General features: G+C 34.0%; 1 protein-coding gene across 2 annotated transcripts in view; it reads right to left on the bottom strand.

The window, feature by feature from the left end:
- The window catches only part of LOC145255665 (uncharacterized), a 1,188,349-nt gene that overhangs the window by 15,359 nt on the left and 1,152,095 nt on the right, over nt 1-20,895 (bottom strand). For both annotated transcript variants that reach the window (XM_080114222.1, XM_080114223.1), the window contains 4 exons: nt 10,744-10,852; nt 5,903-5,992; nt 4,841-4,950; nt 1,131-1,324 (listed from right to left, as the gene is read on the bottom strand). In XM_080114222.1, the coding sequence (XP_079970348.1) occupies nt 1,131-1,324; nt 4,841-4,950; nt 5,903-5,992; nt 10,744-10,852 (503 nt within the window). The remainder of the gene's footprint in view (nt 1-1,130; nt 1,325-4,840; nt 4,951-5,902; nt 5,993-10,743; nt 10,853-20,895) is intronic.

The raw sequence follows: 20,895 nt of genomic DNA, 5'->3' as shown, positions 1-20,895 counted from the left end.
TTTCGTATATTAATTTTATATGAGTAAATGAAGTATATATATATATACATATATATATATATATATATATATATATATATATATATGATGAGAATAATGGAAATAGTATTCCGACAAAATAGAGGAATAAAAAGGAACAAACCGAGTTATGTGTTCATCAACGTTCGTCTTTATTTCAAGACTTCCTCTGGATGAATGAGATTAACAAAAACCTATATAATATTAAATTTCAGTACATGAGTAATATTTGATACTGGAGATATTCATAATATATAGGTTTATATATCGTATTAATACAACCATTGTAAATCATTTATGCTAGGAGGAGCATTATCATGATGGAAGATGACTGCCTTTTTGTTGACTAAAGGAGGTCGCTTACGAGTCAACATGTGCGTAATGGATAAAACCACAGACTGACAACATCAAAGATTGTCACAACCGAGAATGTTAGTGTGGAGAAACTCCCTCTCCCTAAAAAAATGCCCTCATTGTGTGTGTCTTAAATAGCCATTGATAACCCAATCCAGCTCCTGGACTTCTCGTGTGGCTTAGCTACTAAGCCCGGCGAAACCGTTTCTACTAACTGGATGAAGAGGAATAGGTGGTCCACTTGCGCCTTAAAACCAATCACTTCAGGCAAGTGGGGCTCGTCAAAGTTGGATGGTAGCTCAACTAGGAGAAAGTAAGTCTGATTTAAAACCTCCGCTTCGTTGCGGGATTAACTCCATCAGGGGAAAGGCTAAAGGTGTAAACCCTGGCAGAAAGTTTTATCGTATGTTTTAACTAGGAGCAGTTGTGCGACCAATTCAGTATGACAAACAAGGGAAATAACCCTTGACTTTCATCATGGATCCACCATCTTTAAGAAATCTTTCATCAAACGCAATTATGGCTGATTTTTTTTTATTTACGTTAAATACTTTTAACATCTCACCTATTGGATCTGTTTGCGAAAATTTTTGTAATTTATACAAATTTTGCCATGACACATAAATATGCAATAATGTTTTCACCTGAAATGCGTTTGTTTCACAGATCACACATGTAAAAAAAAAAAACAAACAAAAAAAAACACACCAAGAAGCGTAATCGATAAAAAAGGTCTAAACGTCATTATTATTACTTACATCGGTTCGCAATAGAGAATTCTGAATTCGGGGCTAAGCCGGGTGATGAAGATGTCGCTGTCTATGCGGAGTTCTGTTATGGTGGGCGGCGGCAATGCAATTGCCATGCCAACCAGACCCAATAGTGATGGCGGTTGTTTGCGGCTCATCGGGAAACTCATGTGACTGCGAAGAGATGCCATTATGTGGACAACCTTGGTTTCGTAAAAATAAAATAAAAAAGAGAAATAAGAAAATAAATAAATAAATAAAAAAAAGAACATATTTAGATAAAAAAAAAAAACTTAAATAAAATACAGATGCATTAGAAGTGAAATCACCCCCCCTCTCTCTCTCTCTCTCTCTCTCTCTCTCACACACACACACACACACATAAAAATGGATGAAACAGTAGCGTCTGTAGGTATTTAATAATTATTATAGTAAATAATAATGTCAGTGCCTTTAAGAAACTTGTTTCTTATCGTTAAGCACTTTCAGTTGAAATAAAGTCGGTCAACTTAACTCACATGCGCAGATCGTCATATAATGATTAGATCACTCTGACTGACGTTAAAATCATTTAATAAGAATTAATGTTTAAATTTTAACTATATCTCTCGCGGTTGACAGTAGCCTAGTGGTTCGGGTACTTGTTAATGAAGCCAGACATGACTTCTGTTGCCGGGATTCGAATCTCTCGACTGGCGTTGATCGCGACACCCTGTACTGGTGATTCCCGAAAGGATGAAACACTAGTATACTTATATTATATGGTGAATAGCATTTTAATAGGTTTATATATCAGTTATGTCTCAAGGTCCATGTGAAACCTTGAGACATGGGAGGACGTGGCTGGGAGCAGGTTGGCATGGAGGAGCGCTGTCCACAAAGGTGCTGCGCTTTATAGTAGTGACCTAAATCAAGCTGCTGAGGATAAACGCAAGCACAGAAAGGACAGATTATCAACCAGACACACCCAACCCCACCCCACCACCACTACTTTTATCTGCCCACATTGCACAAGACAAATTGGGTCTAGGATTGGGCTCTATGCTCACCTGAGGACCCACAGAAGCCACAACGGAGGACAGTCTTACTCGGACACGAGTGACCGCCGATGATGATGATGATATCAGTTATACTAATGCAATTCTTTATTATTATGAAATGTTTTTTTACTGTCCACTTACTTTTGGCTCACTTTGTCGAATAATAAATTTAATTGTAAATTGTAATTTACAGTTTTAAATTCTTTTATTTTCCCTATATATATATATATATATATATATATATATATATATATATATATATCTATATATCTATAAAAACAGAGATGTGTGTGCCACAGACGATTTCTGATTGGTTAATCCAATAATCACATCTCCTAAAAAACTATGGTTCGTAGGCTCTTAACTTTACCATAAAATATTATGGCTTTATTTATTGTCCATCTTGGAAGGGTTTAATTTTTTCCTAACTTGCGATTTACAAATTAAAAAAATACGAAACTTACAATCTAACAATCGAACCTCCGACATCACGGCCGCCATTATGAAACTAAAGTAAAAAAAAAAAAGCGCCTTCACTCGTGGTCTTCACATTTCGGGTTTGGGTACTTGTGCAGTTTTCCATTGACATTAAAAATGGAAATATTAAAAAAAAAATATATATATTGTACGTACTCGTCATGGGATAAAGTTTTCCTACAGAAAAAATCACGTAATTTCATCAAGTAGTTATTTTTTTATAGCGAAAAAAGAAAAAAATCAACGCTACAAGCGAGTCATTATTAATTAAACAGAAAGTTCAAGTAGGGGGATTTCCCCATTTTTTTTTTTTTATAGCGAGGCCAAATTTCGCGAATTTGGCCTTTTTTTTAAAGCAGTTTGGCCTTCAAATTTCTGTTTGGCCTTTTTCTCCACCGATGAAATAAAAAAAGCAAATAAAAACAACGCAATAAAACTTTTAAAAATACGGCACACTTTTGTTGTTCTTGTTTGTTTTTTTTTGGTAATTTTCCTTATTTTTTATTTTTTCAAGATAATACTATTAAATGGACACTATTATGCCAAATTAGCCCCCCCCCCCGAAAAAAAAAATGCACAAAAATTCGAGATTTAAGGTTTTGACGAGATAATTTAGCGAATTGTTCGGACTATTGCGAGAGAACCATCCATTAGTTTTTCCTAAAATTTTGCCACAAATTGTATTTCAATACATAGATGTGCATAGTAACAACATTTTTTAGCCGAAAATTCCCGTTGCGTCCCCAGATTTCATCGGTGAAGAAAAAGGCCAAACATAAATTTTGAAGGCAAAACTGCTTTAAAAAAAGGCCAAATTCGCGAAATTTGGCCTCGCTATCAAACGATTTGACCTTTGAGAACTCTACCAAACTCCTCCTACAATTTTGAGTCTAAACACGTGATATTTTAGATATAGATTCCTTGGACATGGATCTAACTTATTACCTTTACTTGATCCCTAAACAATAAATGTTAAGAAGTCATAATAGGGGTCAAAGTTTAAAAAATTGACCGTTTTTTTTTCTCAGCATTAACCTCAAAACACCTGGGCAACGCCGGGCACCGATTGCTAGTATATATATATATATATATATATATATATATATATATTCGAGCAAATATTATTAAATGAAACGGAGACACTTTGCTTTATGATTCTTTTCTTTTTTAATTTTTCGACTTTCCGTATAGTGAAGATTATATCGAAATCAAAAATATTAATAAAAGTTCCATAATTGTTGCTGTCACGAGCGCTTTCGATTCGTCCACGAATCATCATCAAGTGTTGAAGTAAAAGTGCGAAGGAGCGAAAATGAGAATTAAAAGTGAAAACTGAAATATACAGTAAACGGCGTTAGGTGATGATAAGTTAAAATATAGTGTCGATGAAAATCGATTAAAAATATAAGTCGATTAAGAATTCGAGTATTAAAAATAGCACACACACACACACACACACACACACACACACACACACACACACACACACACACACACACACACACACACACACACAGAGAAAGGAAGTCTCGAAATAAAGACGAAACGTTGAACTTAGAACTGCACGCCTGTGGAACTCTGTTCCGTCTGCCTGCTTCCCTCATGACTACAACTCGGATGTCTTCAAGTCCAACGTAAACAAATTCCTGATGAATCGCCCCCTTAAGTAGACACTTTAAATATCCACACGAACGTACTGTACTTACAATAACCCTTATCCCTGAGTGGCTTCCGGACCTAAAAAAAAAAAAAACACACACACACACGCACATAATGCGGTTTGTTCCTTTTTATTTCTCTATTTTGTCGGAATACCATTTCCATTATTCTCATATATATATATATATATATATATATATATATATATATATATATATATATATATATATATATCGTAGGTTATGTGGCAATTAAGCTACACAGAATATTCCGCGTTTCATCCTCGTGAGAATTCGTCAGGCTTATTCGAAGAGTTTTGGTAATCGCACATTTTTTATATATAAAAATGCGCGACCATCGATTATGAAAGTAAAAAATTTGGTTCGAAATAGTATTTTGAATAATTAAAATAAGTATTCTGTCGTCGTTGGATCATCATCGGTGCTTTAGTCGATAGTACCCGTAACAATGGACGTTATGAGAACGGCTACAAAGCGAGGTGCGAGAAAAGTCAATAATGTCAACAAGATCGGAAAGACTCACGCGATATCCTGAACACTTGACATGGACGCCTCTTTTCGTTAATGTCGATTTCATGCGGATGCAAAATGCTCGGCATTGTCCTTTGCTTAGTGGAGGGTTCATAACTTGAGCTGCAGAAATGAATAAAAACATCAAAACTAACAATGAACTGAAAATGTTTAATGTAAACGTACTTAGACGTCGTCATATTTAAACACAACAAACATTAAACACAGGGTGCCCCAATAAAATGTATACACTCTTTAAATTATCTCAACTTGCTACATGAATACGCTATGCCACGTTTCCAGGAGATGTTTAGGAATAAAGCATGGCACTTCCAGCAGGCTGGAACACTCTCCCCCACTATAATCAGGACGTAAGAGCATATCTTGATAGTCACCTGCGGAAGAGATAGTTAGGACGAAGAGGAAGTATCGAGTACTTTCTACGCTCACTGGATTTGACACCTCACAATGGATGTTTATCTTTTTTGGGTGGGTTAAACACAGGGTTCATGACATAAAACGAGCCAAAATGAATGAGTTGAAAGCAACTATTGAAAGAAGATGTGTACACATATGAATTAAACTGATTAAGAACGTTTTCGATTTAATCAGTGAGCGTTGTCAGCTGTTCATGGACCACAATGGCCAACAATTTGAACACTTTTGATAATTAGCAGGTTTTTATATGTTGTCACAGTATTTTGATGTATGAAACTTTTCTTCCTTATAATAAATGTTGGTTTTATGGTCATTTAAAAGTGTATACATATTATTGAGACACACTTTATAAGTAATAACCTCTACGGGAAATACTTTCTTTTACTAAACAGAGAACAAAAAACATTAAAAAGGACACACTAAAAGAATCTCGTGAACAAAATATAAAGCTCGCCCCCTAAAAATACCAGAAAATACAAAACACTGGCCACTTCTGGGAAGTTAAAAAAAAATACACAATTTTAGTTAAATAAATTGTTTGCAAAATATTCTTACATAATTTAAAACTAGGGAACCTCCAAAAGTAAGGGAATTTTTTGCTGCGCTATGTGGCACAAGTACCTAAGTTTTTACTTACAGCGTTCGCCCAGCGGTGGAGTCATCGAACGTGAATGGTTGGTAGCTGATCCTTCGTCGGAATTAGACCCAGGGGATGGTACCCCACCGCCTGTAATAGAAGATAGAAAATGAAATAATATATATATATATATACATATATATATGCATGTATATATATATATATATAAATATATATATATATATATTTATATAAATATATATATATATACATATATGCATATATATATGTATATATATATATGTATATATATTTGTATATATATATATATATATAGGATGAGAATAATGGAAATAGTATTCCGATAAAATAGAGAGAGAAAAAAAGGAACAAACCGAGTTATGTGTTCATCAACGTTTCGTCTTAATTTCGAGACTGCCTCGGATGAATGAGATTAACAAAAACCTCAGTACAATGCACATGAAACATTTTCAAATATTTGTACTGGTGTTTTTCTTAATCACATTTATCCAGAGGAAGTCTCGAAATAAAGACGAAACGTTGATGAACACATAACTCAGTTTGTTCCTTTTTATCTCTCTCTCTCTCTCTCTCTCTCTCTCTCTATACATACATACATATATATATATATGCATATATATATATGTATATATATACATATTTGTATATATATGTATGTATATATATATGTATATGTATGTGTGGTCCTGATTGCGGGGAGACTAAGATTTGCTGTTATGGTTTCAAATGATTTGAAATAACAGCAAGGGGAGACTTGGTTCCAAATATTTCTCATATGTTATACCTCCCCTCTTTTGTAAAATAGGGTACGATTATGAATATCTTCAGTATAAAATAATACTTATACACTGTGAAATTTACTTCATGTATGAAAACCAAAGAAGGGAGATATAACATATGAGAAATATTTGGAATCAAGTCTCCCCTTGCTGGTATTTCAAATCATTAGAAACCATAGCAGTAAGTTGTAGTCCCCCCCTCATCAAAGCCAGAGACTTTGGGAAATATCAGATATTTTGTAATTCAGACGCGATTTTTTTTGTCTGCCCTCCTGATGGGACACATACATGAAAAGTTTATTTATTGGGGAAATACATGAATGTATAGTTACTGGAATTAAACTTTCTATTATTTTTTAATAAATACCTCTAGAATTAAAACAATAATATATTACAATAGAAAAATGCAAGCATGAAAAGTAATAAGGTTAAGCTTAAACATGGAAGAGTAAAGGACTAGTTGTTAAAACTGGAAAAGATATTCTAGTAAAAAATATAATAAATTTATAACTTAAAATATTGCAGTATTAAGAATTGATTATATAATGTTATAAATTGAATTAAAAAATCTTAATGCTGTAATTTTTAAGGTATAAATTTTTCTATTGTAATCCATGCATATATTATTTTTTACTAGAATATCTTGTCCTTTTCTTTTCCAGTTTTAACAACTAGTCCTTTACTTTTCCATGTTTAAGCTTAACCATATTACTTTTCATGCTCGCATTTTTCTATTGTATTCCATGATTTTTCCAGTAAATTCACTTGTTCTTTGTTTAATTTCAGTCTTATTTTTTTGCCCCATAAATATAACATACACATATGTAATAACAATGTACGGCACTCGTCTGCTTTCAATAAAATCCCCCCAATTATCTCCATTTCATACTTATATTCTCTCTGTTTCATTGTTACTTATCTTTTCGCGAGAACGGTGGATTAGTAGTAAGAGTAGTCGTTGGAGTGACGTGGTTGCTATGAAAACCAGTGATAAAAAAACGTCTATCACCTCCTTACGTTTTTTTATGGTTTTCAACACCACTAAATTCTTCATAACTTTTGTTTTACAAAACGAAAATCGAATTTTTTTTCTACTATGTATCTGAGAAGGTGATCTATAAACTGTAATAATTGTTTGAAATTTGGTCGAAAAATGAGTGAGCGGTGAAGCTTTAAAGCAGTTCTAAATGACTAAAACTGCCACTTGATCATATATTCAAACACGGTAGCGTTTGAATGATATTGAGTTCATCAGATCCAATGATGACTTTTTTGTTCCGCATCTCATCCATTGACATGAAGGTGGCTATGCAACCCCAGCTGCTAAGGAATAGAGAGAGGGAGAGAGAGAGAGAGGGGGGGAGAGAGTGGAATTATAGTGTAGACACGTTGACCGAAAATAAAAGATCAGCTGATCTGATTGCGTGTGAGTCATGTGATCAGGTTAGCTGAATCGAGGAGATTTGGTAAGGACTTGGACGAAAGCGGACGGCTTTGCCGTTCTCTCCTCCCCTTCGAGGGGGGGACAAACGCTGACGTGGTAGAAATAAGACGTAGAAGAAGAAACCACAGGCTAAATTCACTTTCCATTCCTTTCTGCAAAACATTTGGAAGGTGAATAAAAAACTATAGAACCAATTTCTTGTCTTGGAGTGAAATAATTCTTCGTCCCCAAACACAGGAATAAAGTCTCCCTCCCAGACGAAAATTTCCAAATGGACCAACAAAATGGCAAAAGGTATGTTTAAAAGATACATGACAAGTCACACACGTATGCACGCTTAACAGCATCACTAGACGATTACACACACAACGTACCAATCTTTTATAAATAGACACGTTTTAATATATCATCTCCATTCCAGTTTCAACCAATATACAACAAACGCACATTGTATGATACGTAATATAACACAGCCTAGAGGCACAACATCTGGACAGTGGGGACACCGGAAGTTGGTTGTTGTGATCACTGCTGAGGTTACTCTGTGGTGTTTCTCTCTGGCAGCAGTAGGTTTCTGGGATCGAGCCTTTGCAAAGTTGGTAGCAGCTTTCTGAACTGAGCCCCGCCATTATGGCATAACGCTCGAGGTTATTTTGCTTTGACGTGGCCACTGAATATATTAAGTATAATATACACATACGAGCACACACACACACACACACACACACACACACACACACACACACACACACACACACACACACACACACACATATATAATAGTTGCATAGATTGGTAAATTCAATGAAACTCACATGACTATTAAAGAGTGCTCAATGGAGGGCAAAGCTGGTATATAATCTGTTTATTATACAAACGTAATTGGTTACATATCTGCATACATGTTTCAGTGAAATCCCAATTCAATGAGATCACTTCATCAGACCAAAAAGACCACGATATTGAAACGAGAGTTGATTACATTCTTTCATGCAATCTTGACTTGTTTCAATATGGCTTCTATTTTGGTTTGATGAAGTAGTCTCTTTGAATTGGAATTCCACTGAAACATGTATGCACATATGTAGCCAATAATGTTTGTTTAATACACAGATGATAAAAAACTACATACATTTTAAAAAAAATATTTTTAGTCCTTCCTTAAAATCTTATTTTGTATTGCGAAATCGTTGAATCAACTTGCTTGCTTGAATTCACAATAGTCCTAAGTTTTCAGGGATTTATTACACTGAAACACTGCTTCGCAGATTTAAAAACAAAACTGTGTTTTAAATCGTGGCTCCTCTTCAGTGTTGATCAAATACCACCTCCCATAAACAAACACACATATATGGATATAAAGTGCTTCATATGTCTTAACTGGTAGGCGATTTATTATATAACACTCTATTGATTTATTTATGAAAATGTACCTATCAAACAATTTACCGTTTACAATAATTGTTTGAACTGATTTCTATCTTTTTTTAAAAACACTACCTTCCTTAAACAAAAGAACAAAGAATGTTCCAGATATTGAACCCATTTTGTTTTTGTTCCAGATTAATAAAGCTAACATAACATTTTTTTCTTAATATATATATATATATATATATATATATATATATATACATTTTTGTAAATTCCCATAAATCTTGTGTTTATAGCTTATTAGTGTATAAATTACGAAAGCTGAAAATATAATACTTTGTTAAATGTTTTGAATTTTTATAAAAACATTTTTATTTCAAATAATTGTTTTTGTCCGTACCCCAATTACATTTTCTCTTAGCAATAAAATGATTTGAAGTGGCTTTATCAGCAAATTGTTTTTATCAAATCAAACCAAAACACACACACACATACATACACACACACAGACATGCACACACGCTTTAACACACTCATACACAGACACACTCATGTACGCACTCACACACAAACACACAAACGCACACAAACACACATACACGCACTTACACCCACGCACACACAAACACACACATACAAATAAACACACACACATTCACAACACATAAAAACAAAAACTCACGTACACAAACGCACAAACATGCATACACGCATTTACCCATAAAAACACCCATAGATAAGCACACACAGATAAACACACAAAAACACATGCACACACAAACATACACAAACATACACAAGCACTAACACACACGCACTCACACAAACAGACACACACAATAAACACACAAATACACACACACAAACGCACGCAACTAATATTCCTGGTGAACCAAGTGCAAAAGAGATCCAAACAATTGCTCTTAAGGGAACAACGAGAACACTAAAAAGAACTCTCGGTTGGTTTCAATAAAAAGCAAGGTAATGTTGGCAGTTGGTTTGGCTGCCCCAGCTTTACATTCTTCAAAGGAAGAAAATTAAAAAAAAAAACACACACACGCACACAATAACACACACACACACACACACACACACACACACACACACACACACACACACACACACACCCAACAAAAACACACACAAAAACAGACATACACGCACACACAAACGCAAGCAAACACGCACAAACATACACAAACACACACACCTGCACAAAAACACACTTTTATACACGCACACACACAGACGTCTTCAGCCATTACCTGTCGATGTGCAATTGTTCTGAGGTATACAAAGGCCTAATTGTTCAGCTAGTTCAGCGTGGTCCTGCTGGTGGATGTAGTCAAAGATACTGCTGCCGGTCATCTCTACCTGTAGTAATAATAAAGAGAAAAAAATAAGTACAACATAGATACTTTGAGTTTGAGATTATTTCGTTAGTTTTTCGTCCGCCTTTTCAACTGAAAGAATATATATATATATATATATATATATATATATATATATGTTATATATATATATATATAACTACTTCATTTACTCACATAAAATTAATATACGAAAGTATAGATTTATGCGTAAACTTTAAGTATTTACTTTAAAAGTGCTCAATACGTAGGTAGAGCTAGTTAGTAATTTATAAAATATATATGGCGATTAAGCTACACTGAATATTCTGCGTTTCATCCACTCTAGGATTCGTCATGCTTATGCGCGAATTCTGTGGTTGTTTATCTAAACAACCACAAAATTCTCGCATAAGCCTGACGAATCCTAGAGTGGATGAAACGCCGAATAGTGTGTAGCTTAATCGCCATATATATTTTATAAATTACTATATATATATATATATATATATATATATATATATATATATATATATATATACATTTTAATTTTAGACTAGCAGTTCAGCCCGGCTTTGCTCAGGCCTTATGTACTGTTCATAACTATGTGCATATGTTTATATTAAAAATTGTGAATATGTGCGGTAATGCCTTTCTATATAATAGGCTTCCTTAACTACCATAGAGAAAAGTTGGTAGAGACCGTAGAGGTCAAACTTTTAAACTTTGGCCCCTTAAAATTGATTGTTTTGGTCTCAAATTAAATTAAAATGTTTGACCCATGTCCAAGTAACCTACATCTAAAATTTCAAGTGTTTAGACCCAAAATTGGCGGAGGAATTTGGTAGAATCTGCAAATGTCAATTGTTTCCACTCTGACCTCTTGGCAGCGAAAATTTCGCTCCCAAACTGATTAAAAAGCTTGCTGTATGTCTGAATACCCTTTAAATATTTCAAATGTTTAGACCCAAAATTGGCTGAATAGTTTGCTTGAGATCGCAAAGATCAAATCTTTTGAACTTCGACTACTTGGCAGCTTACTTTTCAGCCCTATGTCTGAATACACTTTATGTAAAATTTCAAATGTTTAGACCAAAAATTGGCTAAGTAATTTCGTAGAGACCGCAGAGGTCAATTTTATTTTAAATTTGACCGCAATTTTGATTCCTTAACATTTATTGTTTTGCGCTCAAATCAAATTATAAAGTGAGATCCATGTCCAAGTAACCTATATATAAAATTTAAAGTGTTTAGACTCCAAATTGGCGGAGGAGTTTAACAGACTTCTCAAAGATCAAATCGATAAACTTTGACCCCTTAACAGCTAAATTTCTGGCCAATCACTGATTAAAAAGATTTTCCCAAATCTCAATACCCCGTATGTATAATTTCGAGCCTGTAGACCGAAAATTGGCAGAGTTATTTAGTAAGGAAATGTACACAGACAGACAGACAGACAGACACACACACAGACGTTTTAACTTTTATAGATATATAGATAATGTGCGGATTTCTATCGGGGAATTTTTAAGTTACGTTCTTGTTGACAGCTTAGGAAAGGACGTTGGATAACGGAATTGGATCTTCTGACGCGTCTGCATAACGATCCCTTTTAAAACTGTATTGCTTTATACAACTCCAAATGATGTAGCGCAATTCTTTACTCTATTATTTTTTATATGTTACGTAGTGGAAAGTTTTTTTTTGTTTGGAATGTGCGTTTTACCAGACGCACTGTATAAATGATTAAGTTTATAAAAAGTAAAAAAAAAAGTACCCATATAACTCAGTGTGCTACCGAGAATACATATTCCAAAATTTTATTATGATTGTTTAATTAGTTTAGAAGTTTATCCCTTCAACAATATATATATATATATATATATATATATATATGACGATTGCAATGTCTTGTCAGACGAGTGCCACTCCCTCAGACACTTAAAGTCCATGAGCCCAAAAATTACTTTTTTTTTTAGTCCTACCGGTGAATTCACACGCTCAAGCAGGCATGACACTGAAGACGGTCATTGAGATCAATTATTACATGCTTCCAGCATTTCAAGCCTCCACGCGTCACAACTTTTCCATCGCTACAGGACCATTTTTATAGACAAATGCCCGAGAGAGTATCTATACACAGATGATTTTACAGAGTCTTAGCTTTGTACGACAGCTAAGTCTCTTTCTCGGTTCAAAATGTTGAGATCCAGCAACAAGCAAGAGCAAGATAGCCAGCAACAAGTTAAACTGCAGACCAGCTTAATGCGGGTACTGGCCTCCCGCTTTATGGCTTTTGAAATCAGAGATTTGCTTCTCCTAGAAAGGTTGCCTTCACCACGGCTTATGGGAACCCTCTCAACCCCAACACACACATACATGCACACAAACACACACGGTATATATATATATATATATATATATATATATATATATATATATATATATAATTAAAAACTGTGTCAATCGCTTTATTGCCGATTAGTAATATATGAATATTTCACTACTTTAATGTTAGTCCTTTCCCAAAATTTTATTCCAATTCATGCGATATTCACGAAGTTATGACATTTTATTCTTTATCAAGTAAAATCCACTGTCCTTCGTTTTATTACAGGTCCTAAAATGTTGTTTTAGGGCAAAAATACAATGTCTAATCATAAAAACTATATTTTTTAATATATTTTTGACTGTCAAATAATAATAAACAAAAACACATCCTATTGGCTAAGTTTCAAATAAATAAATAAATTATTTAACGACGTATCCACTATTTTTAAAATTGAATTTAAGCCAATTTTTGTCCACTATGTAAATAAATTGTTTTATATGGAAAGGAGTTATGACTCTGGTGACATCAACTATTTTTCTTCACATAGCATTCTTTAAAGTTAATTGCTCTCGCCCTTCATAAGCCCCTATTTTCAATACTGAATAGAGATATTCAATGGGGTTAAGATCTAAAGACCATGGTGGCCAGGTCATTAGTGTTTCTTCAACGACGCCCAAAACTTCAAGGAAGGCTGCAGTCGCCCTGGCAGCATGGGACGGTGCATTGTCATGTATAAAAATCATCTGAAAGCGACGTGACAATGGTAGGCCATCTATCTATGGCGACAAATTATTATCCAAAAAGGCCGTGTACGCAATGTTGATAAGCTTTACATTCTTTGGCACCCAGAATGGTCCAAGCAACTTATTCACAATGACTCTGCGCAAAATATGATGCCTCCACCTCCTTGTCGGCAATGAACTCTGTAAGGGTTGGAATTCCGTTCGGGTTTCAAATTTTGCCCCATCCATCCGGACCGTCAAGAAAAACACAAGCCTTATCCGTAAATATGGCACATTGGCAATCCATTTTCATGTAATTCTGTGTCCAAGCCGTTTTTCTCTATATTGTTTGCTCAATGGACATCTTGGAATAGGTTCGATATTCCTTGTCATCTCATTCAACACACTGCATCTGGCCTGCCTGGTTCTTGGAGCGATTCCAGCTCTTGCAAAAATGGAAGCACTAGTGCTGTTTGGGTTTTAGTTGACTTCCCTACGAATTTTTTCGAATAGCACGATCGGAAAGGTTTCTCCTGGTTCCCTTATCCTTTCTGGATTTGGTGTTGGTGGGGCTCACTAATGAAGCCAAGAGTTTTGGATCCCTTTCCATCTCCGTGGCTGAATGTTTGATGGGCAACCCTCTGTGAGTCCAGTAACAATCCTTTGCTTTTCGGGTCCTGGATATGACCTTAAACTATATCCAGTGGTGAGGCCCCAGCTTGTGGGCTTTGGGGAGTGTGGAGCCACTCTTTAATTACCATTGCTCCCAGGTCCACTCTGACCCGGAGTGGTAGTACCTGTTAGGGTCCCAACTATGGGTTAAATAGAAACCGACTTGAAAACAACAAATATATTCTATTAAAAATTTTATCTTCAAAATCTTTGGATTCGGCATTAAATAACCCGAAAAGGGTTGATATGCCGTAAAACAAAAATAACTAACCAACCAACCTTTGCTTTTCGATAACCTTCAATCGCCCGTGTTTTGGCATTGTAAGAAATCTGCAGTAAAACGATGGACAGTATAAATTCCTTAATGATAAATAAAATACCATAACTTCGTGAATATCGCATGAATTTGAATAAAATTTTGTGAAATAACTAACCTTAAAGCATTCCTTTGATGATACGACTTTAATTTTTTCGTGACGTATATTTAGTGAAATATTGATATTTTACTAATGTACAATAAATCGATTGACACAATTTATACATATATATATATATATATATATATTAGATTATATATTTATTTTCAAATATATTCATATATAATATATGTATATATAAAAAATATATATATATATATATGAATTATATATATTTATATATATACATATATAATATATGTATGTATATTAGATTATATATATAAATATATATATATATATACATATATATATATATATGTATATATATATACAGGTTTAAATATATATATATATTTTATTTAGAAGAAGTGAATTGTTTAGAAAAAAAGCATAATACTAGCATTATAATGTTTTAATTCCACGTTTTTCATTTTCTTACGTTACGTTTAAAGGCGTGCAACGTGTGGTACATCTTCTAGTGTATATATATATATATATATATATATATATATATATATATATATATATATAATTTAACTTTAACCACTAAACTCATATATTGCTCTAATCTTAAATAGTGAGTTTCTCCTTTTTGGCTAGGATCACCCTGGAAGTATTACCTCAAGTAATATCTATTAGGATATTTCACCTGATTTTTAATCTGTGTCTTATCTCGCTTATATATATATATATATATATATATATATATATATATATATATATATATATATATATATATATATATGTATATATATATATATATCTGTAGAAATATACTTTATTTCCTTATAATATATACAATCCTTATTTAGTAAGCTCAATGTAATTACAGAGCAATATAATGAATGACAAAAGTCTATATTCCACAATTCATGATGTTTCAAAATGGCGTAATGTAAAGATATTATAAGGTATTTACAGCTTCTCTTCCAATTTTCGGATTTTACTCATGTCAAAACGTACTTTGTTTCCTTTTGATGGATTGATTGTTGCTATTTCTTCTGATGAGTTAAGGGCAAAATAGATTCACTGATTGATATAATGATTAAGTGATTGATTTTGTGCTAAGAAACAGATACTGTCAAGAATTGTAAATGTCAACTGAATTAAAGGAATAAATTGTAAGATGGTCAACATCATGAACTTTGGAATATAGACTTTTGTCATTCATTCATTAATTATATATATATATATATATATATATATATATATATATATATATATATATATATATATGCGTGTGTGTGTGGTGTGTGTGTGTGTGTGCATGTGAGTTTATCATATTTTTTATTGCATAACTTTTTATATTTTAACACTTATGTGATCTGACCGTTTCTATTTCTGTCTGCCTCCTCCTCCTCCTTCTCCTCCTCTCTCTCTCTCTCTCTTTACAATACCATTGTTCTTGTCTCCATCTCTCAGACCATAAACATCATGTTCTCTCTTCTCTTTTTCTACCACCACCACCACCACCACCACCACCACCACCACCACCACCACCACCATTAACAACCATCTCCCCAACCCCAACCCTAACCTAAATCCAACCCCAACCATGTAACTCCCTTCCTTCCCGAGTTCTTCTACTTAGTATGCAACGGATGCCTCCACACTCCAATTCTTGTTCATTTCCCTTCAGAAAATTTCCGACCGAACTTTTTTTTTTTCTCTCGCCCCACCCTTTTACTTCTCCCACGACGGACCTCCCCCACCCCCAACTAAGTATCCTTCACCCCCTAATGATAAACTAATGAGAGGCCTGTAGCTGCAATTTGTGGCCATTTCCCCCTGGGGACCGACAATAACTGTCTCAATTTATCAACGTAGGGCTATCAATTCGACACACAACGTGGACTGCCTAAAAATGAAGCCATCTTCAAACTGTGGAGTTATCTCCCTTGGAAATTTCCCTCTCCCAATTCGACTCTCCCAATTCTTTGCTTTAAATGCGACAACTTACTCCAAAGATCCCCATTTCCAAGATCCACTTCTTTCGTATCATCTACATTATTGGAACTAGTATATTTAGGCAGCATTTTTTCTCTTATGCAGGTTTCATTGAATAGCAGGGATAATTCCTGTTTGGTTGGTTGGTTGGTTTCGTTTTACGGCGTATCAACCCTTTTCGAGTTATTTAATGCCGAATCCAAAGATTTTGATGAAATTTTTTTTTTAATATAATATATTTGTTGTTTTCACGTCGGTTTCTATTCAATCCATAGTTGGAACTCTAACAGGTACTACCATTCCGGGTCAGAGTGGACCTGGGAGCAATGGTAATTAAAGGGTGGCTCCACACTCCCCAAAGCCTACAAGCTGGGGCCTCACCACTGGATATAATTTAAGGTCATATCCAGGACCCCCATTGAAGGACTTTTACCCTCTGCAGGGGGCAGTCAGCGTATTCTAATGCCCCACCGACAGGGCCTAATTCCTGTTTGTTTCTCTTGCATAGTTGAAATTACGATAATCATTCTTCTTTTATTAAATATCCATTATAAAGTTTACTGGTGTGGTATTAACCCTGACCCTAACCCCAAGCGAATTATGTCGGCTTCTTCGGAAACAGGAATTTTACAGAATTAAAACATTAAATAAGAGAAGAATCCAGGTTGTCTTCGACGGTCGTACATCTAAACAATATGATATAAATGCGGGAGCACCTCTGGGGTCTATCCTTAGACTTTTATTATTCCTAAAACTCATAAATTATCTCCCTGATGAATTTGTCTCTGAGATGGGTATATTTGCTTATGACACCACGCTCTATAATAGAGGAGAAAACAAATGAACACATATATAAGGAAATGGTAGAAACCCTAGAGGAACACCTCCAATCTGTAGTGGAATGCGGACAAAAATAGATGGTCACATTCAATGCTGCCAAGACTAAGTTTGTTTCCTTCAATAATCAAAAGAAACCTTCTCTGTCACCAATAGCAATGGCCAAAAACACATTAACTGAAAGTACTTCTTTTAAACTCCTCAGCCTAATGTTTACAGGGAACATGAACTTGAATAGATACATTGAGAGCATTGCCAAGGCTGCTGCAAAGAAGGTGGGCTCTCTCTACTGTGCTAGAAATCTACTTATGTCTGAAAGTATCCTGTACCTCTATAAGGCCACCATTGCCCATGTATGGAGCACTGTTGTACATTTGGGCCGGTGCATCTGTTACTTTTCTCTCACTTCTGGACAGGGTTCAGAAAAGTGTTGCCAACAGGATAGGTCCTGAACTGTCATCTAAGCTTCAGCCTCTCTCACATCGACGAAATGTTGCATCCCCCTGCCTGTTCTACAAGTATTTTAATGGTGAATGCTCTGAGGAACTACAATCACTTGTACCCCCCTCGACGTAAATGCCCCTGACAAACCCGACAAGTAGTTAAATCCCACCCCGACACTGTAGAAATCCGTGTATAAGAAAGTTTTCTACCCTAATAGTTTATTTCCCAGAACTGCTAGATTTTGGAACTCCCTTGCGGGATTCTGCTTTCCCAACTGTACTGACATACAAAATTCAAGTGTAATGTGAACAGACATCTTGTTGATAATCTCCCTTCATAATATCCCCGCAACTTATGTGCCCGATAGTAGCCCCATACTTCAAAGTGGCACTGTGCTTTGATTGGGGTGAAAATTGAAAAAAAAAAAAAAAAAAAAAAGAAAAGAATATTGAAGTCACAAACGTTTCCTTGACACATATATTCCAAAATGGTCACCCATCCGGTGCTGATCATACTTCACGTACCTTAACTTCGATGATCTAAAGAAGTTCTCAGAAATCTCGTACTAACACTTTATCTCTATATAAGATGCATAGATATTCGGATATTAAAGTTCATTTTATCTGTTAAATATTTAAGAATATTGATTTTCCTCTCTCCAATTGACCAGTAAACTCTGTTATTGTATATAGCGTTCATGTGGTCTGTTGGTCTTACTGGATATCAAAATAAGAGTTCATCTAGTCTGGTGGAGTATCCAGCTTAGTGCTATTACTTGAGGTAACATTATTTTGAGTAGGTGTAGCATTCCTCGTAGGAGAAAATGCATAGCAGTGACAAAAGCATCGTATTTGACCTTTGAATACTATGATCAAGATGTAGGGGAATGTATCCGTATGTCAGGTTGTCTATGACAAAGAGTCCAAAATCTAATAGGTCTCGCACTATCGACCTATATCCAACATCTGTCCCATCGCCGCATTGTTCTATTCCGTCTAGCTCAAACCACTACCTGCTATAGTTGGAGACCTATTGCATTGTAGTTTCTGATCTCGAAAATTGTCATATATAAATATATTCACTTAGAAAATTCGATGTGGATAATAATAATAATAATAATAATAATAATAATATATATATATATATATATATATATATATATATATATATAATATATATATATACTAGCAAAAGTACCCGTCGTTGACTGGGTTCAAAAACAGCCTACAAAAAATGGACTCTTGATTAATGAAAGTATGATAGGTTATGAAAAGGAAGGGTTGTAAAGAGATGGCTTCGAATTTGGAGGTATCAAAACCAAAGCAAAATATCATGAAAGTAAAAATAAAATAGATAAACCCCATAATTTATTATGCCATACCTGTTCACACTGAATCACTTATTACAATATTTTGTGGATCTATATTTAAAAAAACCTTGTTAAACTTTATGACATATTTCCATTCTATAGAGGTCAGGCGCGAACGAACACCCTATAATTTTATTATACCATATTTCTTCAAACTGAAACATAATTATCAAAGTATACTTACGCAGATAGATATTAAAATTTTTTTATTAAAATTTGTGCCTATTTCCATTCTATGGAGGCCAGGCGCGAACGAAGACCCCGCAATTTTATTATACCATCCCTATTTAAGTTAAAACATACTTATCAAAGTATTCTTATGTACATCTATATCAAAAACACTTGTAAACGTTGTTTTTAATTTTCAATTTTTTCATTTCCATACTTTGTGGACCAGGCGCGTACGCAGACCCCACAATTTTAATGAATCATCATTATGCCAGATCAAACATACCCATTCTTGTATCTCGATTCATCTTTTATCATTATATCTGATCAGTTTTCTATAATAGTCAACAATATAGGAGCCTATTCGTGACCAGACACACACACAGATGTTCATCTTTATATATATATATATATATATATATATATATATATATATATATATATATATACTTCAGAATAAAATTATCTAACAATCAACTGGTATGGAAACCTGTGATCATAAGTCTTACAAAATATTACTAGCAGTAATATTCTATAAGTATTATGCCATTTAAATAAGAATTGCTCGATATACAAGATAGAGCAAATAAATCAAATTTTAGTCATTCAATGAATTTAAAAATTCATTAATAAACATATATGCTGATATATTTAATATTTTTTTTTATAATTATAGAATATGAGTTTCAAATTCCACTCCAAAATAAGTTTTCTCTCATTTTGTATTGCCTGACAACTGAAACATATGACAACTCATATTCTATAATTATAAAAAAATATTAAATGTATATATATATATATATATATATATATATATATATATATATATATATATACATTTTTTACTGGACCATTATATAACAAAGGAAAATTGCTCCAAGGAAATGCCTATATCGTACCATTACATTGTGATGTGGATTACCCAAAATACAGATTGGATCACTTTACCACACTGCTATCAAAGACATTCACTTCGGATTTTACCATGCAATTTGGATGCAAATTTTTATATTCTTTTCATTAACTTCCCTTACTCTATGATATTTAAATACTTAAAGAACTTTTAATTGTGATTTTCCATGTCTCACTGACTTTAGCAAATAAGGTGTAAACCATTATAACTATTTGCTAATATTTTCTCCTCTGAACAGATGGTAG

This window comes from Euprymna scolopes, chromosome 31 (assembly GCF_053919585.1).
Source record: "Euprymna scolopes isolate OS-2025 chromosome 31, ASM5391958v1, whole genome shotgun sequence".
Taxonomy (NCBI): Eukaryota; Metazoa; Mollusca; class Cephalopoda; order Sepiida; family Sepiolidae; genus Euprymna; species Euprymna scolopes.
Note: the sequence above shows the minus strand (reverse complement) of the source record. Positions and strands in the feature narration are given on the sequence as shown.